The sequence below is a fragment of the Panthera leo genome, chromosome A2, assembly GCF_018350215.1.
Source record: "Panthera leo isolate Ple1 chromosome A2, P.leo_Ple1_pat1.1, whole genome shotgun sequence".
Taxonomy (NCBI): Eukaryota; Metazoa; Chordata; class Mammalia; order Carnivora; family Felidae; genus Panthera; species Panthera leo.
The window spans coordinates 37,078,104-37,104,736 of record NC_056680.1 but is presented as its reverse complement, the minus strand read 5'-3'; the positions used below and the strand labels follow the sequence as shown (position 1 = coordinate 37,104,736).

The following is a 26,633-nucleotide window of genomic DNA, read 5'->3' as shown; positions in this document are numbered from 1 at the left end:
ACTGGGTGCAGAGAAAAGGCCACCCACCCACCTACTGTGATCAGAAGTGTGGCAGAGAGAGTCCTACTGAAGCTATCGTTTCTCCCTGGCCTGGCCATCCGGACCAACAGTACCCAATTTCTCTTAACATACTAAGATTTCTTGGGGCAAATCATGTAAGTGAGTTACTGTTTGCAACTTTCTTGATTCATTAAATCTAAGAACAGGAGTGCGGAAGTAAGGAGGTGCACAAACAGCTTTTTAAGAGAGAGGTCTCTAAAAGCACTTGTCTGCTTTGCAGTCATGTCCCCACAGAAATCCGCCCAAGGTAACTTGAGCCAGTGACCCAGAAAATGATTCTTTTTAGAAGTCACCTGCACTTTTTTTTTCCATAAAATTGGTTGATCCAGAAATTCTAATGACCTGGTAAAACAGTGTATAGAGTCAAGATGGATATCATTCTCCTCAAGAGTATCTTCTCCAAGTGATTTCAGGAGAAACTTTCACGCTGTTTGCAGGTTGGATGTGAGCTAGTGTTTCCCCTGAACAGCTCTGGAACACCCAGTCTCAGAGAAGGGAGTGACTTTCCCTGGAGAGGAGGGTCCTTCTTGGGTTTGTCTGCTCACGTTGCTTCAGAAAGCCACAACAGCTTCACATTCTTGCGATAAATAGTAAGCTACACTTCCTAAAACTTAAAGTCAGTTAAGTCTGGTTATCCTGGTCAATCCCTTTCTACGGCTTCACACTGCTCTTGGGATAACACGAATCCTTAAGATGGTCTGTCTCCAAAGCCTTGGATACTCTGGCCCTTGCCCACCTTTTAGCCTTGTACTTCCTATACCATTCTCGCCCTCGGTCTCTGCACACAACCACCCTGATTTCACTTCTTCCTGTCTGCTGGAGCCGTCAAGCCCTCTGGCACAAAAGGCCCGGCCGCAAGCTTTTCTCTGCCCCCTGAAATGTTCCCTCACCACAGATGTCAGAGTTATCATCTATGCTTCCAGGATCACTGAGAGAATTCTTCCCTGCCCAGACTACTCCTTTTTCCTTTGCTACATACTCTCACAGAATCTTTTTTCTTCCCTTCATAGCACTTCCTTCACTTTTTGGGTGGTGATGGGAAGATCATTCGATGAAGTGTCCATTCCCCTTCATACCCTCCCCCCAGCAGTAAGCCCCAGGAGAACAAAGACCCTGTCTGGTTTTGCTTAACACTGGATCCCTAACACACAGATGCTCAATAACTACTTGCTGAGTAAGTGAACAAATATATACTTGGTTCCATTTCCTCTCTGCTTATTCATTTGACAGGTTGACAGGCTCTACCCTTCCCCCTCCACTGCCCAAAATGTACTCTTCCAAAGGTCACCGTGATCTCCCAATGGAACAATCCAATGCATACTTTTCAATCCTTGATTTCTTGGACGTATACGCCCCATCAACAACTGACCAGCTATACTAGATTCTCCAGGTTTTGTTCCTCTCCAGTTTTTTGGATCTCTTCTTTTCTCCATATGCTGTCCTTCCCTCTAATGTTGAGCTCCAGAGCTCTCAAGACCCACATCTTCTCTTACAACACTCTCTCTGGTAAACCCATACTCTCTCTGGGTTAAAATACTTTCTATACTACTGAGTCTCAAACTTGTAGCTCAAGTTGAGACTCGACTCTAGAAACAGACGGATTCCCTGATCCTGATCACAAGGGCCCTACCTCTCTCTCCAGTCTCACTCCCCCAGCATGGCTAGCCTTCTCTTTGTTGTTTGCCTGTTCTCACCTGCACAGGGCCTTTGCACATGGATCCACTTGATATACTCTTCCCACGTCCCTATGCCAAATTACAGTCAACTCACTCTTTAGACTGCAGGATGGGGGTATCCGAGAAAGTCTTCTCTGACTTTTTATACTGATCTTCCACCACAAGCTCGCATAGCACTGTGCCCCCCTCTTTTCTGGTTGACCCTGCAACCATGCACTCACTTCCATGATCATCTGATGAACACTTGTCTCTTCTATTGGCGGTGAGCATCACAAGGACACGTTAAAACCCTCAAACCAAGAATACTGCCCTGCATGTTGGTGCCACTCAATACCCGTTTTATATAATAACTCCTGCTCAATAGCTTTATAAAAATTAGTCGACAATAAATGTAAATGGGCAGGCTGTAAATCAGGTAGTTTAACTTTGCTACTTTGCTCATTCATTCAGTCATTCACACTCATTATTCATTAATCCACTTAGAGTTTATTTATGAGGCCTCACTGCATATTGGACACGGTGTAAAATGCTCTTGGTCAGAGGTTTCTCCAGTCTCAAAGGCTGGAAGCCCAGGTCCAACACTGACTAGCCATGTGCTGAGACCAGAGGTCAGCAAACTTTCTCTATAAAGATCCCAAAAGTAATTATTTTCTGCTGTGTGAGCCATGAGTCCTCTGTTGCACTACTCATCCCTCCTCTGTAGTGTGAAAGTAGCCAGAGACCACATGAAAATGACTGAGCATGGCTGCATTCTAATAAAACTGTACAGAAATAGGCAGAAGGCAGAAAATCCTGCAGACATTGTTTCCCAACCCCTGGTATAGACCAATGTCTTCATCTCTACTATGCTCAGTTCTCTCCTCTGTAAAATATATGGAGTATTATGCTGCCTTCCTCCTCCTTTCTATCTAACAAGGTTCCATTTACTTTAACCCATAAGGGTTTGGTTTTTTTTTTTAATATTTATTTATTTTTGAGAAAGACACAGAGACAGAGAGAGTGTGAACAGGGGAGGGGCAGAGAGAGAGAGAGACGGAGACGTCGAATTCCAAGAAGGCTCTAGGCTCCAAGCTGTCAACACAGAACCTGACACGGGGCTTGAACCCACAAACTGTGAGATCATGACCTGAGCCGAAGTCAGATGCTCAACTGAATGAGCCATCCAGGTGCCCCAGGTTTTTGTGGTTTTCTTTTAACTACTGCTTTTTTTCCTCTTCCTCCCCCTCCTCCTCCTCTTCTTCTTCCTCCTCCTCTTCCCCCTCCTCTCCCCCCCTCCTCCTCCTTTTCTTCTTCTTCTTCTTCTTCTTCTTCTTCTTCTTCTTCTTCTTCTTCTTTCTTAATTACTGCTTTCTAAGACTTCTGGGTCAATGTTTTCATAATTTGTTCCCCAAATTATTTTGATAGGCTCCCCACCTCCCATCACATTCCTCTAAAACCAACCCCTGCCTCCCTCAGCCCCCAAAGGCATCTTTCTGAACATCTCTCTTTTCAAACTTGAAAACTCAATGAACAAACCCACAGAAACAAACACAAACACATGCCGCCAGTGGCTACCTAACGCCTACGACATCAGATCCAAACCGCGCAGGGTCATATACAGGCCCTTTATTACCCGGCCCCTGCTCACCTGTCCCGCTTCACCTCCGTTAGGTGACTTCACACTCAGTCCCTCCTTCTCCTGTCTTCCCTTTGACTGCTTCACACCAGGACCCAGAGCATGTGCTACTGACTTGCTCCTCTCCTCATGCCATGCTCCCCTTATCCCAGTCCTGCTGGTGTGGGCCGCCTTGTTCTCCAAGGTTCCACTCAACAGTAACCACCTCACCTTGGGGGGCTGAACCGCAGTCCCTCCGTGGGCTCATAGTACTTCGCCACCAGGCAGACCGACTGCCCGTGTTGCTGGAGAAGTGAAGTGTTCAGGGTTAGAAGGCTCTACTAGTCCTGGCTAATATTTATTGAGCGCTTTCCTAACTTGTTCTTCAGGACTCCACTCAAAGGCAACCACCTCACGACCGGTGCTGCGTACTTTACATACATGAATTCATTAAATGACCACACCTCTGGAGTTGATTCAGGTGTTTCTGCTCGAGCTCCATCTGTACCGTCCTGAAAAAAATGCCATGTTCCGCAAAATCGCACACTATAAACAACAGGGCAGATAGGAAAAGAGAAGGTTAGGGGCCGACCTCGCCAAACCGCTGGACCTTTGTAACCAGAGCGTGAATAACAACAATCAGTAAACCCTAATTCAACACGAGCTGGTTAAATTTCTACTGGCAGTTGCAGCCAGCTTCACAGACAGTTTTAAGCTCTGGGATTCCCGCTTCCTCCCCTCGCAAGGTGGAGTACAGACGGTGAGGTGGTTCTGATGGAGATCATTTCTTTAAAAACTACAACCTGATCCCGGATAGAGCCTTCTTTGTGACTGACTGCATTGCCGTAAAGAGAAATGTCTTAGTACCTGCTTCTTCTGCACACACCCCTCCAGACGGCGGAGCGTGGTAGAAAAGGCAAGCGGTTGTGGAAGCCCAAATTCCACTAACCCTGAGGGAGGGGCAGATGCTCCATACATATTTGGCCTATTTTAAAGTCTTCCTCAATGGCGAAGTCTTTCTCTTTAAATATGATAAAGCCTGTCCTTGATGGCTTCAAACGTTTACGTGTGTGGAAAACGAGTTCAAGAGGAATTCCATGCTACGTGAGCACGAGGGCCTCATTCACCAGTAACACTGGAGGTGCTCACATTAAAGAAACGCACTGCAACAGGATAGAGAGGGGGGTGGGAACTGATACTGTGCCCATTTTCCGGATAAGGAAACTAAGGTTCAGACTAGAGATTAGATCACCTGCCCAAGATTACTAATTATAGAGCTAGGGATTCTAGACAAGCCGTGTAATTCCAGATTTGTGCATTTAAGGAAGAAGGAAGGAGGAGCTACGATTTCACTGAAAAAGGAAAGCCTTTGAGAAAACTTGAAAATATGCTCACTCTCTCTCTCTCAAAAGAATTAAAGTCAGTATTTACAAGCCAAAGTCAAATGAATAAATCTAGAGAAAGGAATCATACGCTCCTGGTCTCACACTCACTGATCGTAAACAAACATCCTTAGCCTCCACTCATTTTTCTGCTTAGCGAAGGGAAGAGAATAATAGCTATAGAACGTTCTGTGACCACAAATCACGTGAGAAATGAGTTTTCATGTTAGACACTCAGTAATCCTGAGAATTCAGTACTTAAGATGGATTTTAAACAGTTTGTATACATGAACTCGTGGTAGCTTTGGGCCCACCCTCGTCATCTCATCCTATTATGCCCGTGCTCAGTCTCCACTTAGAAGGCTTCAGGAACATCTCAGAGATGCGGTTCACAACAGTCAGTAGGGACACTGTTGCTGTTATTATAGTAAGCACGACGCATGTAGGCAAAACAACAGAATGTCTAAATAATAATACAAGAGGTTTTCCAACTCACTTTTTGCCACCCTCGAGGAGAAACTGGTCATTTACACTACAGTGGAACTGTGAGCCATATTGTACACTGAGAGATTCTCTGTCGTGACAACTGTTCTGTGTATCTCATCTTTAAACAGACCCAATGTTTCCTTCAAGGGCTTTCAAAGTCCTTTGTCGTCTTCATCTTACCACGATTTAAATTCCAGGGATGTGTAGGTGGGCCCTTCTCATGGAAGAAAGAAGAGACAGTTCATTGAATGTCAGTTTTAGGAGGCAAATCTGAAACCAGCTAGTCAGATGGGGAGGCTGAGGCCCAGGAAAGCAACTTCCCCAAGGTCGTCCGACTTGTGGATGGATACCATGTATGTATGTTTGATTTCAGCGCTGTGGTATTGATTATAAACTAGCAAACACTGTAATATCAGTTGAAGACAATGGTGTTTGGTCTTATCTTAAGATAATAGATACCAAAGAAATAAGATAAATGGCTTAAAGGCAAAAATAAAGGTCAGCTAGTAAGCTAGTGTCATGTGTAGAACACTGCAGGTAACACATGTTTCTGAAAGACAAAAAAACAAAAAGGCAAGACTAAAATTTTATATAAATTACAGGAGACGGTGCTGGGACAGCAGGATGTTAGATAAGGAAAAAAAAAAAAAGATATATCATGTAAGGAACAAGTCAGGTAACCCCAGAACATGTGAATCAAAATACTTGGATATGAGAAAAAATAATTATGCAATATGATTAGCGATGAAAATTTCTGAACATAGACAGTGGTTTCCATCAGCTGACTGGCTCTATAAATTGGGCCCTGGAACTCGTGGATGAGATGCTGTGATTAAATGTATTTTGAATCTCTACTTACCTAAAAACAATAATGCCTCCAAAAGTAAAAAGTTCATAAAATTATATATGGTCACTTATATTTAACCAGAGTTCGAGAAGCAAAATTGTTAACTTCTCAGATTGTAAGTGAAAGGTTAATTTCACAATCAGGGAGCATTTTGATGGCCTGACACCTATTAATGTTTTTTTTTAAATTTAGCCCCAATTCATACCACTTTCCCCACAATTTTTTATAAATAAAGATTTTATCTTTATGGTCAATCATCAAAACAACTTCTAAAAATTTTAAGTAATGCGTGTAAAGCAATTTGGAGTGGGTGGGGGCAGGGAGTTAAAACCTGTGCCAAGCATCCCACTATCTTTCCTCTCTTAAAAAAAAAAAAAAGTCACTCTTAAGGGAACCTTCAAAGTCAGATGATTTTTAGAAACAAAAATTCCTGGGGCACCTGGGTGGCTCAGTTAAGTGTCAGACTTCGGTTCAGGTCATGATCTCATGGTTCATGGGTTCGAGACCCGCATCAGGCTCTCTGCTGACAGCTCAGAGCCAGGAGCCGGCTTTGGATTCTGTGTGTCCCTCTCTCCCTCCCCCTCCCTCACTTGTGCTCTCTCTCTCTCACTCTCTCAAAAGTAAATAAATATCAAAAAAAATTTTTTCAAGAATAAAAATTCCTTGCTGCTGAAATATAACTGAATAGTTACCAGTTAAAGAATATAGGCCTCTGGAGAAATTAATTCCAGATCATATATAGAATCAACATTCCCCACCTTTTGCCAAAGCACTACCCTTTTAATCATTTCTCAAGCACCCATTATGTGGCTGAGTCACTGTGGACTTGGTGTGTGTCCCTAGTTGAAATGCTGACGACAGTGATCCGCATTAATAATAAGCACAATGCCAGGTACAGAGCTAAGTGCTTTGCAAGCATCATGTCACAATGGCTTCTCACAGCAACGCTAGGAACTAGGGACTTCTATTATCCTTGTCATGCAGACAAGGGAACTGTGGTTCAGAAAAGATCTGGACATTGCCAATCTAACTCCGGGTCCCATGCCCTTCGGTGTATAGAGTGCGACCACAGAGCAGGCACAGCACAAAATCAAACACCCACCTTTGGGCAAGAGTTCTGTGAATGACCACTAATAGAAAAATGGTAACTCCACCACAAAGACAAAATTTCAGTGCAGAAATTAGCCAGGGGCATCTTAGGGCTATTTCTGATTTCCACCTCTCAGTAGGAGAAGATAAGAATATAATCTCTATCTTCCAGTGGAAGAAAAGTACACTTGATGGCTCCTACGTGAGCCATGGCTCTTTGAAGGCTGGACTGAGGTCCACATGCTGGCTGTGCAAGTTAAGGACTCCAGCTTCAGAAAGAGTTGGTCTTTCCTGTGGAGCTTCCAAAAATGAACCTTTGTTTTACTCCAACCAGGGGGCAAGCTGGCCACATGCACTGGATATACTGCCTTCAGGCAGAACACGAATACTGAAAAAGAAAAAAGAAGGAAAAACACTTTCTGTTGATGTCAATGCCCCAGTGTAAAAGGCAAAGCCAAGACTACGGTCACGTCAGTAAAGACCTTTGATGTCACAGACTGACCATCAAGGGCCTGCTGCTTGTGAAATTATAGATGTTAGGGTCCCTCGGACTCTGAAAGGCCATTTTGTGTTACCATTTAACTAAATCCAATGTGGCAAAAGGAATGTAGTTTCAGAAAGCAGAATTTAAATAACACTTGATAGTTTAAAAAAAAAAAGTTTCTTAAAAAGAAGTAGCTCTTAACCTTTCTTTCAGGTCAAATACCTTTAGGCCCTATTTGATTAGGAGTTGTATTTTACATTTTCATTAAGAAAATGTATAAAAAAGGGGATCCTGGGTAGCTCAGTCGGGTGAGCGTCAGACTGCGGCTCAGGTCATGATCACATGGCTCATGGGTTCGAGCCCCACGTTGGGCTCTGTACTGACAGCCTGGAGCCTGCTTTGGATTCTGTGTCTCCCTCTCTCTGCCCCTCCTCCCTCATATTCTCTCTCTCTCTCCCTCTCTCTCTCTTTCTCTCAAAAATAAATAAATATTAAAAAAGAAAATGTATAAAAATAAGGGAAAGCAATGAAATCCATGGCTTTTGTATCAATTTGCACTTTTTTCATGACAGCAGCATCAACATTTATTTGAGAGACAGATGTATGGCATATATGTAAGTGAGGTATAAATTTAGTTGATAAATATTTGTGGACAATGGATTCACGGACTCCTGAGAGCTCCTTCAAAGGTACAGTGGTTTCTATAGTTTAAAGCAGGAACCAATATGTGATTTTAGAGTTTCTTATTTCTTATCTACCCAGGATTTTACAGGATTAATCTATTTTCATCAACTTTGCACAAGTATACGCATATAATGGGATGTACCCACGTCCAGGAGACTCTTAAGAGCCGCTGGATATTCTGCAACCTCTAATGATCAACTTTACCTGAAAGCAACATCTACTTTGCTTGGCTTCCTCCTCCACTTTCTCCTCAAGCAAGTGCTTACCTACTGGCCCACGGCTGGAGATGTGCCATAGCTCTTCACATGTTTACCATAGGTCTAAGGAGCCCTACGGGAAAGAATCTTGCTTGGCTCCATTAGTACTGGCATTTCCCAATTTTCCTTATGTTTCTTACAAATTAACTTCCAGAATTCCACAGCAGTGATTTTCAAACATGAGCATGCATTAGAATCTTCCAGAGGGCTGGCTAAAATAGAGATCAATGGCCCTCCCCCCAGAGCTTCTGGCTTAACAGGTTTGGGATTGACTCAAGGAATTTGTGTTTCTAAAAGAGCTCCCAGATAATGTAAGTGCTATAGGCCCCCCAACTGCACTTTGAGAGCTGCTGAGTTACAGAATATTCTCCCAGAAACAGCATGTAGGGTTAAGCCCTACACACATTAGCTTCATGTCAAACTGAATAAAAAAGTTTACATCAAGATTAAATATCCTTCTAGAATGTTCTTGCTTTCCCCCCTGTCTATGAGATATTGGTGGTCCAAGTATCAATAAAAATGGGCAAAATTACCTAAACCTGAATTATAAATTCTATCAAGGTTATGCCAATTAACGAGTCAAAAAATTCTTGAGGTATATGATTTTAATATAAACCTGGAAACCTATTAGGAAAATTGAAATCAACTTTATAATGGCCTCTATGTTTATTAACTTACATTAAGATGATAATAAAATAAGTAATAAACATTGAGAAAATATAAAACTCCAAGCTAAGGAAATCATAAAATCTAACAACATAATGATTTTTCTTTCTGGAAATCATAGCATAGTTAATATTTTTGCTTTCTTGACTTTATTGCTGATTATAATTAAACAACAATGTTACTTTGTAGACTTTTAAAGTATTACATAAAGAACAAATTAAATCTCTCAAACACAGTTTAATTCCAATATAATCAACTCATTGCTTGCATTAGGAATAACAAAGTACCTGATAAAATATAAACTATCATTTTAGGTGAATTATTTCTGCCTTAATAGATGGTCAAAACTGGTAGCAAAACAGAAAACTTGAGTGCCCAATGAGCAAGAAAAGGAAGAAAAATGGTTTCACTGAATTATCAGCTGTGCTGAAAATGCCTAAAAATATACTGCAAATTAGCGGAGGAAAAAAATTGCCCTAGCAACATGAGCACAGAATTAAATAAATAAATAAATAAATAAATAAATAAATAAATAAGCAAATAAATAAATAAATACACATATTTAAAAAAACCACCAAAAAAAAGTTTTCAATAACCTACACGTTAATTTAGCTACTAATGAATAAACAGTGCATTAGTTAATCCTGGGATTAACCAATCTCCTTTTCCTTCAATGTCTTTTTTTTTTTTTTGCATCAAGAACAACGACAAAATGCTTATATATTCCCAGGGTTTGAGACATCTTGAACACACTGGACAGGCACGACGTAAGTGTGACATGTAGAGGTCTGAAAAGAAATTGGATCGAGAGTATGAACGAGACGCGTGACTAACAAGTCAAGAGCTGTTACCACAGTCAGGCCTGAATGGGAGGCTGTTGACAGAGACAGGTCCCTGCCACCTTAGGCAGGGGTATCCTTCACTGTGCTCTCCTGTGAGAGGCTGTTTTTGATAGGAAATATCAACCATACATGAGCCCAGCTAACCTGGGCTCCAAAGGGTTGTGAAAAGGAAAATAATGACTAATTTTTTTTTATGTTCTCTTTGGTGAGGAGGGAGGCAGCAGGGAACCCAGTTTACCAGGCAGGAGTAATGAAGGCATAGAAAGATGTCAACATGGAGATGACATTAATTAGTATATTTAGGTTATAAGTCCAGTAACTAGGAATCATTCTATCATTCATTATCAACAACAATAAAGCAGAATCGCTGACTGAGCACTTTCAATCTACCCAGCAGTGTGCTAAATGCTTTGGGGTCTGGGCTAACACAGAGGTCACAGGCCACGTGTGGCTACCATTAGTGTTGGAAATGCGGGCAATGTGAGTGAGGCAATGGATTTTGTATTTTTACTTCATTTAAATCGAAAGTTAAAGACATATACTCAATTTAGTTACTAGAAATCTTTTAAATCTGTGTGAGACAACTGGAGTTATGAGTCACTTTTTCAACTCTAAACCTCAAAAAAGCTAACGCAGATCGAGTAGTTCTGGCGAAAATTTACTGTCGAACTGAGATATACGTGCAGATGTAAAATACACACTCGGTTTTGAAGACTTGGTATGAAAAATGAAAAGAATGAAAATATCTTGCTAATAATCTTTACATTGATGACATGTCGAAATGATAATACTGGGGATATACTGGATGAAATAAAGTGTATTATTCATCTCATTTTTCCCTGTTTCTTTCCACTGCTTTTAATGTGACTACCAGAAAACTTAGCTTCCCACATGTGGCTCCCTCTCTACCAGGCAGCATTGCTTTGGGGGAACGATCCCATTTGGTCCTCACAAAAACTGTGACCTCCATTTCACAGATGAGAACACTGAGGCCCAGAGAAACCGGTGAGCTTGCCCAAAGTCACCCAGTATATGTACTGGAGTCAAGCTAATCCTGGCTTTTCAACGAGGAAGCGGATTGTGCTTGCATCCCAAAGCATAAAGAAGCACATCAGTGCATGAATGGAAATTTAGGATCCGAATAATAATATACCTGGCTGTGCGGAAACCAAGACTATGAGGCCGAAGTCATCAGGTTCTGTACTTCTCATAAATTCAATCTTTTAAGACGAACCTGCCTGTCATAAATATCACCAAACACATAAGAGTGCAGGAGGAGCAAAGGCCATTACTACAGCCTGTCTGACCAGGCGAAGGATTCAAATTAAATTCCATCAAACCACAGTGAGCCGATACACTTTGACAAGCACCTCACATCCAAAACCTCCAAGAGCCTGGAATTTTTTTTCTAATTTGCTCCCCCTTTCTCTTCAGCAAGAGACAAAAGAAAACCCAGTAAAATGCTGAATGAGGTAAAAATAATAATAATAATAATAATAATAACACAACAAAGTTAAGAGGGGCCTGTAAATGGCCCTTCAGAATTCGTAAAAACGCAAAAACAAGAGGGCGCGTTTCCATCACTGCACAATATCGCTTTTGTTGAAAAGCCAAGTCTCAGGCTTGAAACGTGTTGGTAATAAATCAGCAGGCATTATTTTAAATCAACTGGTTTTATGAAATAAGCCAAGAGTTGAAAGAGGCAGGACTAATTACCAACATTCCTTGATGAATTACTTAGCGGCGTGTGCTAAGTCAATGTGCGCCTACGTCTTGATCCCCAATTTTATCCCATACTTATTTCCCAGGAGGTAAAAAGACCATGTGGCTAATTAAGGCAGCGATCTCCACAGCCAGAAATACTCAAGGTAAGATTTCTTTCGAAAAAAAGAAAAGGTTCTTTGCCTGGTGCTTATTAATCTAATTTTTACTACCTCACTAGAAAAACAGAGCTAATCTTGTCACCTTTAGGCAGTCAGAACTACCATGCAGTGCTCAGAAAAAAATGTTACATATTTGTAATTTAGCCAATAAGAATTTCTTAAGCCCTTCCTAACCAGCAGGAATGTCTCTGGTTTGTCGCTTCTAATTAAGTCTCAACAAAATTTCTAGCTCCTAAATTTTAATTATACAAAACTCAGGGCCAACAGGGGAGATTACGACAAAGCCATGCCTGGTGGTAAGGGGGCAAAAACCTGAATTTTGCTTTTCATGTTGGGCCTCTTAACTACTTTCGAAAATTGTTCACAACAGGGTGATTCAAACCCTTTTCTTCATTTTTAAGTTTCAGGACCCGTCCACCTTGCTATCTTTCTGGCAGGCAAGGCCACGAGGGTTACATCATGTATGTAAGTCTAGTCAACTCACCTGGCAGAAGAACTGTGCCACTCAGAAAGTTGTGAGTGAAGACGACTCTGTCAAGACTCCTAAATAAAATGCACTGGAGATGCTCACTTTAATTACATTCATAATGAATGCACACACTCTCCCATGAAAAACGATAAAATAAGGCCTTTGACACCTCCACCTCCAATACTCCAATTGTGGTTCATCCCACTTGTGCGAAGTTATAAACTGACACGCAAAAACATCTTACTTTATAAACAAGGTCGGAAAGACCCGTGTATTGTCAGGAGTTAAGTTTTCCTTAAAGTGCAGGCTGATACTCAAAGAAGTCAACAAGAAGAGACATATTCAGGACAAGAGCTAATATTCTAGCGCTGATTGCAGCCATAACCTTGTGCACAGCCACCGTGCTGATTTACATCTTTTCAAACACAGATCCCACCCACTGATGTTAGTAGGGCAATGGTAAAATTAGATTGTGCTTACACATGTCCACAATCTCTGTTGTTCAAGAGCGTATTTATAGAAGGTGGTCTTTCGAATCCAAGTCCTTCCTTTCATTGTTGGGAATAAGTAGGTAACATTTGTGAAGAAGACCTCTGACCTTTCTGTGCAGTAATATAAGATGTATTACAGCCGACGTTATTCACTTAAAAGCAAAGGGAAAAAGAATCAGAACTGAAGCTTCAGTTTTAAGGGCTCAAATACAGCAAAAGCTAGAATACTGCAGGGGGTGGGGAGGGGAAGAAGAACTCTAAATGCAACCATAATTTCAGGAGAAAATTCCTAATTAAAGGATGTAAAGATGTGTGTGAGTCCATCAAAATGAGTACTTCAAAAACAATTTAGCGCCATTACTGCATTACTAAAAGATACATGACTATAAAGGATATAAGTCGCGATAGCCTGAGCCAACACGATCTTTAGAACACGAGTGATCCTGAGGTACAATTTTTGGATGTTGTCACAGCAACTTTCACTGCAGTGCTTTTTTGTTCAGTAATGACACTGTAACTAAACCATAAATTACCCTTGTGGTCAGTGTGGCCAGGCAGGCTTTTTAATACAGTAAGAACACATCTAGATCTTTCATCTGGCATATCATGGAGACTGAGGGACCCACTCTAATTATTCAATATGGATGGGCCCTTAAATAATTCTAAATGCTTAAGATCACGTATCCTTCCGATAAAACTCCTCTTTAGCTTCTCTCTGACTTCCCACTTGACTCTAACATATTCTGTTATTAGTGATTCTTTAGAAATGTATGTCCTTGAGTTTTGTGGAAAACACAGAGGCAGCAGGGAATGTGGTTCCAAGGAGACACAGGGTAGGGTGTGGAGCCTGTCTGACCACAGTGACAAATCTCTCTCTGCCTCAGTTTCCTCACCTGGAAGATGGTGCTTATCCTACCTATCCCATAGGATTGCTAGAGGAATACATCAGATAAAGAAGATCAAGCCTTTAGCCTATAATCCAATACAGCCAATGATCCATATCTGTAGAGTCACTGCCATTCCTCCTCCAAGTTGCTTTAGGCCATACCACATTTACACCAGTAATTCCTATCTATTTATGTATTTATTTAATTAATTATCTATGTATTTATTTACATTTATTTTCTTATTAAGTTAGTTCTACAATGTGACGCTCAAACTCATGAACCCAAGATCAAGAGCTACATGCTCTGCTGACTGAGCCAACCAGGCACCCCTAACACCAAGAATTCTTATTAAAATTTTAAGCTACGGCCTGAAGCTCTCTCATAAACATCTGCAGGCCCTAGGCTGCCATGGCACTTGAGAGAGTAACCCTGCTACTCCTTCCTCCAGAAGTTTCTTAGACCATTTACTCTCCCGCGAATGAAATCTGAGCCATGGAGTCCACCTGAGGGGGTTCGAATCCTGACTGTACCACTTGCCCCCTCGACTTTAGATGAACTGCTTATCCTTTGCCTCAGTTCCCATATCTCTGACATGGGGATGCTAATACTAACTGCCCAGTGCTGGACACGCCAACCATGTCTACTGATATTCTAGCACCTCTCCTAGGGAGACGCAGCCTGGCTGGAATGTAGGAATTGAGAAGTGTTCTCTAAACAAAAAGAGGAGTTGAGCAAAGTGCTAAGTACTCTACAGGAATGTTTCTCAACGTTTTTTTTCATCATCACTCCCCTTGAGGAGTCTTTTGAGACATTTTCTCCCCAAACTGCCTCTTCTTAATCCCACGCCCATGAAATTTTAACAGGCACATAAACTGTTTATATACTAAGGCCCTTCAGAGGCCAAAACCACTCTAATGTCTACAACTTTGCGCCCTCCAAGGACCAATCTCTGCCCCCCGCAGGGGAGGGGGGAAATATCACCCTGGTTGAGGATGCATGCTCTACAGATCGCATCACATTAAAAAGAAATTACCCTTCAGAGCCAAACAAAAAAAGATCCACTCTAGTTTTCGGTCCTTACTCCCAGGCCCCAGACCTTAATATTCTCTGTAAGATGTTACCCTGACCGCCACCAGAACTGAATTATGAGAACTGTGTCGATGAACGGTGACACATCTATCTGCGTGGCTTCTTTTCACAGCAGAAAGCAAAGGAGCTAAGCAGCCACTCCCTCACATAAACCCCCAAGATGACTTTGGTGGTTGCAAAGTAGCCCAGTGACAAGGTGATAAAGATCCTTGTGCCTAAAGAGAGAGTGTCCCTCCCAAACCTGCATGGTTCACGTGCCTACTGAGCACCCCTGGTCTATCTACTACCTAAGGAAATCAAATCACCCAGATTCTAGTGTACTCCTCAGCCACATAAAAATGGCCTTGTGGTCTCACAGGGAGAAATTATTCACATTTAGTGCTAACATTACCAGGTGCACAGGTGATCAGAGCTGATGTTTCAGTGTTTTCAGAAAAGCGGAATTAATTCATAGGCTTAGCTGTGTCAAGATTGAGTATTTTGTTTGAGATAGTTGCTCCCCACGGGCCTGCCCACTTAAGTGGACCAGGCCTAAAAATCTAAGCAAAAGTGACTCTCTTCAGTCAGCATTTCATTACTAGTTACGAGTCACTGCAAGCAGTGCAGACAGAAAACAATATCTAAAATTAATCAGTGTACATTTACAGAGATTCTTACACTACTTTAGCCTGTGTTAAGCTTGACTTCACCAACGTGAGACAAGTCTATGGAGCACCTTCCTACGCCAGCCCTGAGATTACTAAATCCTTACCCACGGAGGTTTGTAAGGCAGCATGGTGGGGAGGGGGGGTGGGGCAAATGGTCTGTCAATCAGTGCCCGTGGAAGCTAGTACACACACTTGCAACCCCAAAATGATCCAACTGCTTTCCAAACACAGAGTAAGAAGTCCCCACTCTGCTTAAGGGAGAACAGTTTGAAGCAATATTCTCAAAAGTAGAGAGAATCCGGAAGTAGAAACTTTATTTCTTTTGTTCTATATGTAAATGTGAACACAGAGAAAGATAGGGTGTATGTCTACCTGCTCAAAACTGCCTAATGTATTTCTTCGGACCTTGCTCCCACCGAAGGCAACTGTAGGGCTGGAAAGCAGCGAGGTTAAGAAGCCTGCACCCTAAACTGCTAATAGCAGCTCCTTCCAGGGACCTTGAGGGAGGGAGGAAGGGAGGGGGAGGCAGGAGGGAGTTTCCTGTTGGATTTTTCTTCCCCGCTATTAAACTAGATTCCATGTTAACAGACATTGTCTGTAATTTTTAAAAATCAATAAAATGAGTTTTAAAGAGGAAAAAAAATCACCTAATGTGTGACACTGAACACATCAAAGTGATACAACCAGGAGACTCAAAGACCCTATAGGGAAATGAGGTCTCCGGGAGGATGAAAAGCTCTTTGAATCTGGAATCTGTTTGTCCACCCCCCACCCCCGCCCCGCCCGAAGAAGGATGTGGCCTTCCAGACACAGAGTTTGATCCAAAAATGAAAGGACACCAACGTTTATAAATAGTTCTGAAACTAAGGCTCACGGAATGTGTAGGTCACACTGTCTAGTGGCAAAAATATGTGATGGACCACAGATGAACAAGAATAAATATGTGGTGGCCCACAGACTACGGTATTAGAAGAATTCTCAGACATCCTTTCTTCTGGGGTCAGCACCTCTAGTAAGAGACCCCCTAACTAAGGGGAACAAGGCAAGCATGCTGAACCTGTTCCTACTTCCTGTGACCACCATGATGCTAATAAGGTTCTGTACTCCCAGCTAATAAATGAGGAACAAAATCTAAATGCACAGTGGATGGGTCCCCGGCGGGGGGCTCAGTTGGTTAACCAGGCAACTTCGGCTCAGGTCATGATCTCGCAGTTCACGAATTCAAGCCCTGTGTCGGGCTGTCTGCTGACAGCTGGGGGCCTAGAACCTGCTTCAGATTCTTGTCTCCTCTCTGCCCCTCCCTCGCTCGCTCACTCTCTGTCTTTCTCTCAAAAATAAACATTAAAAAGATAAAAAAAAAAAAAATAAGACATCTTAAATGCATAGAGGAGTGTGGAAATAGTCCCTTCTGCTGATCTATAACCCACCGGCCCACAGAACTCCACACACCCTTTCTCATGTTTCTGTATTCAAACCTTAAGAAGCAACACCTTGAAAACTCTACACCAGGTAGTTTTCAAAAGTTATGGACAAAGGCCAGCAATTCAGTCATCTACCCTTTCCCTCACTAGTGAAATCTCAGGGGATACTGGGTGTAGAGATAGGTGACAAGGAAGCGGGACTTCCATCCTGACTTGCTAGAGTATCTAAATGGGGTACCACATTATTATACACCCCAATAAATGCCAAAGTAAGTTCAGTTTGCCACGTAGCAGGCTCCGGCAAAATGTTTGTGCATTTCATGAACACAAGTGCCATTTCAACTTTTGTAGCAATCTGCCCAACTTCTTAGATTATCTGAGATCAAAAAAAGGAAAAAATAAAAATGTATAGTCTTGCAAACTACTTAATATATCCCAAAATTACAAAAAGACATTGTTTCTCTTTTAAATTCATACAGCCTTTCTCCCAAGTAGAACAGAACATTTCAATGTACCATCCAGTCCAGACAGAACACTTAGCTATTAAATTGTTAAATTCCAAGGTGAAAGAAAGGAAGGGATGGAGGAAGGAAGGGAAAGAGCTGGCAATTCTCTACAAAATTCTGAACAGAGAAATGTCCTCAAACTACAAACATGTTTTCAAGCTATGAGCTGTCAGAGTCCATGCTATGGAAGGGAACAGAGGAAGAAATTCTGATGAACTTGCCAGTCTAAGATCGGAGCAACCAGTCACTCCTATAATCAGTCAGCATTATGATTACACTTGCCTGGTAAATGTGCAGAAGGTAACACACTACTTGGTGTTGTGATGTTTCTTCAGCTATGAGACCTGAAATGTGTCCACAGGGTCTATCCCTGGTTCCTCTGCTTTTGTTTGAAAGAAGCTAGATCAAACGGCAAAACTAAGGTTTGCATGACCTCCCAAGTCTACAAGACCCACCTGTAGAAGAAATGCTTCCATTAACGGTTCTTAGCGACTTTTTTCTTAATTCATAATTTGAAATATGAGATGTGTTCACTACTATAAATAAAGCATTACGTACTCGAAGCAGGGGTTAACTTACGACAAAGAGGCATCCCTAAATTGCCAATGAGTTAGATTGTTCTTAAGAAATCCAGATGATACATCTAATACTTTAATATAAGGCCATAAGACTAATCAATCAGTCCATATCACCCAACATGAAAATCAATAAGAAGAATAAAGCCATAAAGTAATGAAATAAAAAAACCAGAAGCTAATCCTGCAAAACTTTGTGGATTTACAGACTGAATGGTGAAAATGTGAGGAATAAGTCGTAATGCAAATTTCCAACCTCTAATCCGGATTCCAAAGACTGGACCTAAGTTTACAGGAAGCTGTCAACAATTTTTAAACATGCTTTATAAAAGCTCCATTCTCTAAGCCTAACTCTGCCAAAGAAAGGAATTAACCTGAAAACACGAAGTTAGCTTTTCAAAAGCATTCAACCCACTGATAGTAAAATGTCGGTAACGAGTTTGCATGTGTGATCTTCTATCAAGTTCTTGAAAACCAGTGGGAGATGGGGAAATTTAACCAGCATTCTCTAGCACATGCTAGTACCTCTGACTGCACACATCTACCTAAATGAGAGGTAGGTATGTTCTGCTTTAGCAATTTAAATCTTTAAAAATTAAATGAAGAAGTGACTCAGGCTACTGTATGAAAAAATATTTGTTCGACATCATCTGTATCATAATGCACTCAATTACTATACTAGTACTCATTCCTTGAAAATGTATATTCATAGAAAAATGATCCAAGATTAAGCAAATTAAGTTTTTACTAGTGACCATTTAAATTTACCAAATTATGCTTCCGATTTAAAAACCGTACAAGGGAAAAGAAAAAAAGATCACAGTCTCTCGCTTACCTTTCTATAGTAAATACTTCATAACAGTATTTTCATACATTAAAGTTCTGAAAATATGTAAACTCTTTTTAAGGACCAAGTTCTTAAAGATCTTAAGCCATCCCTTACATGCTACTCTCCTCCAAAATATTATTTTAATTTCTCAGGATGTCATTTTATAGGAAATTACGTGTTTTTATTTGGTGTTTTATCGAAGGGTACTACCATTTGTCTAAATAGCTATCAAACCAGTCTGCGTTGCTATGCCAACTATACTTTCTTTTTATTTACATGACACACTTCGCTACTTTATATACTGACGAAATCAAGAATAAACTATATTCAGCGTGAAAGATAAATTTACCAATTGCTCCTTTGTAGATTAGTACTCCGGGTTCTAACAATGTCTGTGTGCTTTACTTTTGGACATTTTTCTGTAATAAGTAAATTGAGGGTTGTAGCTCAACTCACTGTTATCAGGACACAGCAACGTGTGAAGAAAAATGGGCATATTATTCAAACCATTCAGTCCAGATTTTCATGTTAAGCAATTCCAAAATAACATTTTAAGGAATAAAAACATTTAGGAATGATGTCCATTTTTAAGATGATGTGGAAATGGTATTTTAATGCATCTGCATGTGGGTGGTTTCCACACCATCACATATAACTGCCTTAATAGAAGTAGTGATTGCAATTCATATACTTTAATACAATATGAAACATTACCTTCGAATTGGACATAAATCACCTACTAGCACAAATCCACGTCACCTCTTCTAAAATTTATCCTTCAGATTGAAAAGTAGACTATTACGGTGAATAAAATAGACATATTTCTCCACATTTTATTATCACTTAATTCACAGAACTTTAAAAGGCACAGACAAAACAAATGTGATTCCTGTGAACACCAGACAACGTAGATCTTAAATTTATAAAAACTTAGCGATTACCAATTTTCACCCAAGCGGAACAGAGAGATGTAATATATAATCTATTTCTAAAAGAAAACCTGCCTTTATCGGGAGGTGGGGAGGATACAAAATATCCATTATTTGTGGCAATATCCAGAACTTCAATCACATCAGAGTAATGGTTTATGCTAAACTGTTTGGATCTCTTTTGCCCTCACAAAATTCCTGTTTTTTCATGAAAGAGCTTCATTATCTCATCACTACGCTTTAAAGGGGTCTTTGCAAATAAAAAACAATTACTTCCAATTTGTTTTTAAAGAATCTTTTCGTACTTCCTGGTAAGAATCATATATTGCTTCCAGTTATAACACATCATCTCTCTATTTACTTTAATTGTAAACTTTAAATAGCGGGAGATGTTTTTCTCCTGAGCACATGAATGAATGCAAAGACCAACAATGAATCACCAGTGTGTAAAGTTCACATTGCTTAATGAACAGTAACACTTGGGATTCTTTACAATGAATCAATTAGGTGAATGGGTTAAAAAAATTTTCTTTTAAGTGAGGAAGTTCCCTCACTTTGCTTTTAGCTTTCCCTGCATCAGTCATATTTAAGAGTTGGAATGCTCATCTTTCAACAGGGAGGATGTCCCTGTGTGATGTGAAGGAACACATGTGTGAGATGGAATTCTATTCTCAGACTTGTTACAGTTTTCCCCAGTAATTAGGAAGCTATATGTCCCTGATAGAATGATGCTAACAAGCTCCTGCAGGTTCTACTCTAGCAAGAAATCAAAGGGGCCCCAAACAGACCACTTCAGTTAAAGGATTATGCATTTTGGTTATTAAAGTGAAGAACGCTCTCCTACAGGTTTATCTCAGAAGGGACTTTCCCAAACGGTCAGATTCTATAGCCAGGATTACTTACTAAATAAAGAAGAAAATTAAAGAATGGCCGTGGAATGTTTGGAGGGAGGAAAAAAAAAAATACATAAGTTATTAGCAGAGATCCATTTCTGAAACTTTCCTAAAGAAAAATGGAAAGATAGCGTTGCAACAGGCACCTGTCCCCACTGGCTGTTTCTTATAGAACATCAACACTCTTCCCCCACATAGTGAGGGCTACTACTAAATCCCCAGTTACTTTCCGTCCTTCCTTTAAAATGCAAAGCCAGGTAGCATGAGTAGAGTTGGCCTTGACAGACAGCATGCAGAGGGGTCAAGAGGACCAAAAACACAGTCAGAGAAAGAAAACACCTAGGAAATGGAAAATGCTGCTCTCGAAGAGGGCTTGGCCCAACCAACAAGAGCGACACTCACGTACCTTGAGGACTTCCATCGGCACCTGGGTGGCAGAGGGAAGGGTGGTGGTGGGCACGCTGACGTTTATGGCCGGGGTCTGACTCACTGGCACTCTCTGTTGCATGAACTGGGCCGCCTGCAGCTTCTGCTGCTGCTCCCTGCGCTCCTGCTCCTGCATTTGCTCACGCATGAGTTGCTGGCGTAGCAAGATGCGTGATGTCATACTGGAGGAGCTTATCGGAGGCTTGGAGGCCCCAGGATGCTCCTCGGAACTGCTGTGGGAGAACCAAAAAGGGAAAGAAAAAAAAAAAGGCACAACATTTAGTTTCTTAATGAGACCTTTCGTTTGCATTTTGGGGGGTATCCTAAATTGCGCCCGACTACAAAAATGATCCTGCGCGAAGATAAAATCAAGTTGCAGAAGGGTACTCTGCGTAATTGAAAATCAAGAGGTGACAGGATTGAAGTCATTAGGAGTTGAATTAAAATAAGTCAGCTTGATTGCATCTAGGCATTTTTCTCATGCGGCTTAATTTTTTTTTTTGAACATTTTATACCACATACTACTCATCACCACCAAATATAGCACCGCCATATGAAGTGCCAAGAGGCACTGCGTCTTAATGGCACCCAGATTTCCACATGTAAAAATAAATTGCTTGATTTGCTTTTTCATAACTGAATCTCACCGAATACCTACTCCTACGCGCTATCTAAATTCCTTGAAGATGTCTAAGGTGTTTACTAACGGGGAATAATTTCAAGAATGGGTGAACTCTGTCATGGGGAAATTCTGCAAGGATATGGGAAGTAAAAACCATTGATGAAAGAAGCATTTGCACCAGAACGCTAACACCAGACTACAGGCTGTGGGGGGGAAAGGGGGCAGAGGACGAGCCGGTTTGACAACCCTATTCTCCATCTGGTTTTCTTTGTGCCGTCTTTTCTCCTGATTCATCTTGGCAAGCTCTCTCCTACATGTGTCTGCGAGTTCCCCATGCGGCCTACTTCTAATGGTTTTGGTGCTTGCTCTATCCAAAATTACAGAAAAAGCTTAAACACCAGTCCTATGTTAGGAAGAAAAGACTTCCTAATTTTCCTAAATATGGGTTGTGACTGCTTATCTTGCCAGCTCTATAGCATCAACAAGTTATTAAACCTCCCTCTGCCTTAGTTACCGTATCCGGAAAGGAGGGATAATAATAGTTTTTTACACACTTACTCATTTATCAAAGAGGGAGGTGTTTTTAAAACTTCTCTTACATCACTTACATTTTACGAGCCAACCTCTCAGGGATTTTGTGAGCATTAAATAATATAATACATAAAACAATACACATAAATTGTCTAGTATAATGAGTGCCATGTAGTGCTGCCTCAATAAAGCTTTGTCATGGCTATTATTATCAGCTAGAATTTTCGGTTGTTTATTTCCAGCAATATAGCATTCTTAAAAAAAAAAAAAAAGTCTCTGCTTAGGGCTAACGGTACAAAACCTTAGTACCTGGAAACAGGAAAAAAAGTGACATTTGAGAAAACAGTCACTCCCAAGGAAGTCCCTCTGCAAATGAAGCATGAGTAGTTTTAGCTTCCTTCCTTGAGTATAAATCCCAGTATTTTCTTTACCTTTCAACAAAAGGCAAAATAAAGCCTTCAAGCCATTGGCAGATCTTACGAACTCCTTAAAAGATAGGAACCTTCAAACTCTGCACATGCTAACGGATGAAAAGATGTTTGTGCTTCTCCCTTGCACGGTTCCAGAAAGCTACGTAATAAAAACTACACTCACCACAGGAAATTAGTACAGGAAATCATAACAGGTTCATATAATGTAATACTATGCAGCCATTAAAAATGGTGAAGAAATAGATTTGTGACTGGAATAAAAACTACACAATATAACAAACTTACAGAAGGCAGCTACAAAAAAAGTATTCACAGTGTGACCCAATTAAAAAAATATTCACTACCAGAGAAAGTGTACTGATCATTTTAGTCTGAGCCACTGCGGATATATATTATTACAATCCTTTAAGAAAACCATACTGAGAAAAGCATGAGTAAAACAGTGTTATCAAAAAGCTGTAATACTGTTCATAGAATATGACTCAAAAATGACATCCAGGGACAATTTTCCTAAGAACACAATTCAAAACGTGGAAAACCTGACATCACAAAGCTATTGACAAATTGCAAAATATTTTGAACCACCTAAAATTTTGCCTGAATATGAGAGTGATTACTTTATCATTAAATTGTAAGGAGAGATACTGGTCAAAAGGCACCAACTTTGAGGAATAAGATCAAGTTCTAGGGATCCAATGTTCATCATGGCGGCTAGAGTTAATAATACCGTATTATACACTTGGAATGTGGTGGAGGAGTAGATCTTAAGTATTCTCACGGCAAAAAAGGAAAATAAATAGCAACGATGTGATGGATATATTAATTAGCTTGACTGTAATCATTTCACAATGTGTACATATACCAAGTCATCATGTTATGCCCCTCAAATGTATGCAATTTTTGTCAATTATGCTTCAGTAAAGTTGGGGGAAAAATAAAGCCATTTAAAATATTTAACAGTAAAATAAGTTAAAAAACAAAATTATAATAGGTGAATATATATATATATATATATATATCACATACTACTATTTTTTAAGAAACTGTACTACAGAGCAAAGTGAAAAATGTATATAACAAGAACAAAAGTAGGAAATAAAAGTGTATTTATGTTTTAGTCTAAAATAAGTAAAGTGTGTTTATGTACACAAATACACATGCTTAGCGGGGATTGTATAAATGTCATCTTAGCTGCCAGATGGAAAGTGGAATTATAGATAAACTTCTTTCGTTCTTTTTTTTAGTCCCCCCCCCCAAATTACAATAAAGCCATAACAGTCTTTTCAATGGCAGAATACATGTCACTAATTTAAGAACAAGATGAACATGAACTAATCTGCAAACATGAAGGAATGACTTGAATAATCAAAGTCCCCCTTTGCCTGGAACAAAAGAGATGGGGTACATCGCAGACTGTATTTTGACAGTAGGAAGGGAAAGTGATGATGGTACCCAGGGCATTGGTTCTCTTGCATGTCTTGAGCATTCCAGAAGACTTAAACCCTTTTTCCTTCACAGTTTCCTACAGACGCACACAGATTGAACAACGTTAATACCCTGCTTATTATTTTAATATGATGCACTCAAGCACACAGAAAAAATACCTGGACGTTACCCAAAATAATACATTTAGCAGGTAAGGCTCTGGAAAAGTGCATAAAAAGCGAATGTATTTTCCCGCTTTTGAGTATGTGTTCAAAGCTCAAATGTAGTTTTTTGAACCAAGAAAAGAAGGGGGGAGTAGCTATTAAAAAATAAATAAATAAACGGTCTTACTATTCAAAGCCTGTCAGGTTAAAACATTCCCAGAGAGACTGATCCTTTTGATAAAAACAGGAGCAAACCTTTGTGCTGTAGCAAATGCAGCTGTGGAATAATCGCACTAATTAGCTGCTCAAGACAAGCCATTGGCTGTGATACTGGGGGAAAAATCCTTTCAATTAACAGTAAAGCATTCTTGAGACATCTTAAATTAAAATTACTAGTTATCAACCACGCTAAGACTCCAGACATTAAGCCCACAACAATATCATTTAAGGCATTTATAGAAATATCCTATCGGGGGGAAAAATGTATATTTATACAGTATACCCATATAAATAAACTGAAACTCCAATAAAGAAAATGTAGCAGAGCTTGGCTAATTGAAATTATTTTAATAAATCTTCTCAAAAAAAATGCAAAAGGAAGACTGTAGTCACTTCACTGCACACACTCCCTGAGGGGTATTTCTACATTGTTAAAGATGACTCCCAGATCCTCAGCCTCTTAGAAGTAATTGAATCTGCAATCATCACCTTATAGACAAACAAAAATGAAGATATCTACCCCTCAAAAAGCTAGCAGGACAAATGAGCATCATGTTTTAAACTCAAAGTCGAAGTTTATGTGAGAACAATACGTGTGGCTACAAAACCTTTTTTTTTTTTTTTTTTTCAAAAGCTTACTTTTAAACTGAGGATCTGATGCTTAAGTCATTAGTGATAAGCAAGGAGAGTCATCCAAATGAATTTAATTTTAAAAGCTAACTGAGCTCATCCAAGGCCCATGAAGCTCAATCTGCACTAGATAATCCTAATTCCGTGAGTCTGATTCCTTTTAATCAGATTATGGAAAGGTCATTTATTCAACAACTAGTCACTGAGTGCTTCCTCTGTGCCAGGTGCCGGGACTATCTGGTTCTAATCTCACAGCATCTAAAGCCACGGTCACAAAATTCTTCTGAGATGCTCCAAAACTAAGTCAGCTATCCAGATTATCTGACTCTTAAAGAGTTCCACATGGGAAGGTGTTCTCTCTGTAAGAAATTACCCTTTTACAGCCAAATGAAGGAAAGGCAAACGCCTTTACGAACATTTCCCCAAAGCACTGAAGCTAGACGCACAACTTCCCGGAGAGCTGTGAATTTCTCAATAGTGATTCAAGCAGGAAGGCCATCAACCGGACACAAGTTCTAGTCATTGCTGAGCAGTCTGATCTTTAATGAGCCATTCAACCTCTCTGATCCTCTCCAAACCCCACCTCCTTAATGCCCGGCAGTGACTGAGTGAGCTAAGTAAGGTAAATTCGGAAACACAGCAGCTGTAAGACGTCAGGCAGCCACACCTGTCACCAGAGTCCCCCGCCCGCCCTCCATGGCTGAATTTGTATTTTAACTTCAAAGCCTCCTCCTTCTCTGAGATGGTACAGGTATGTGGGCATGTGCTCCGAGTATCCTGTCTATTCCTAAATCCAAACAGTGAATTCCACTGCTCCCATCAACCACTTAAATATATCAGAAATTCCATGAAATCCAGTCCCCTGCCATCCACACGACATCTGCCCAAGCACCCCTCATCTTTGACAGTGATGACAATATCCCTTTACTAGACCTTTTGAGTCAGTTTGATCGCCCTCTCATGGTCACCCACGGCAGAAAAGTGGTTGTCAGTTGAAACTTAGTCTCTGGGCTGAAGGAGCTAATACACTTTTTTCTTCATTTCTTCTCTTCAGTTCCTCAGGCCGAGGAACTGTTCCACCGAGAGGACTCGGTTCCACCGAGGACTCTCCACCGAGAGTCTAGTTCCACCACTTACTAACATGTGACCTTGGCCAAGTTACTCAATCTCTTTGAGCTTCAGTTTTCCTTATTTATAAGGACTGCGTAATGCATCTGCCTATCAACATTGTCATGAGGATCAAAATCTGTAACAGATGTAAAAAAAAAAAAAAACCCACAATGGCACAGAGTCCAGTAAACTGGAACAGAGTTAAAAAATTAGTAGTAAAAGAAATGCTAAACCATAAACATGCTTCTTCTTTTTTGATGCCAAGAAACAATTTTGTACAAGTCCACACGCAAGTTTGGACCACAGCGGATCTGTCGCTTAAGATTTAGGGAATCCCCATTTAATGCAGAGAATGTGACAAAGTTTTGCAGGAGTAGAGGGAGATTCTT

The 26,633-nt window shown here is 40.5% G+C and overlaps 1 protein-coding gene across 4 annotated transcripts in view; it reads right to left on the bottom strand.

Annotated features, from left to right (window-relative positions):
- Nucleotides 1-26,633, bottom strand: part of MITF (melanocyte inducing transcription factor) — a 220,648-nt gene that overhangs the window by 66,854 nt on the left and 127,161 nt on the right. For all 4 annotated transcript variants that reach the window (XM_042929959.1, XM_042929960.1, XM_042929961.1 and 1 more), the window contains exon 2: nt 21,093-21,345. In XM_042929959.1, the coding sequence (XP_042785893.1) occupies nt 21,093-21,345 (253 nt within the window). The remainder of the gene's footprint in view (nt 1-21,092; nt 21,346-26,633) is intronic.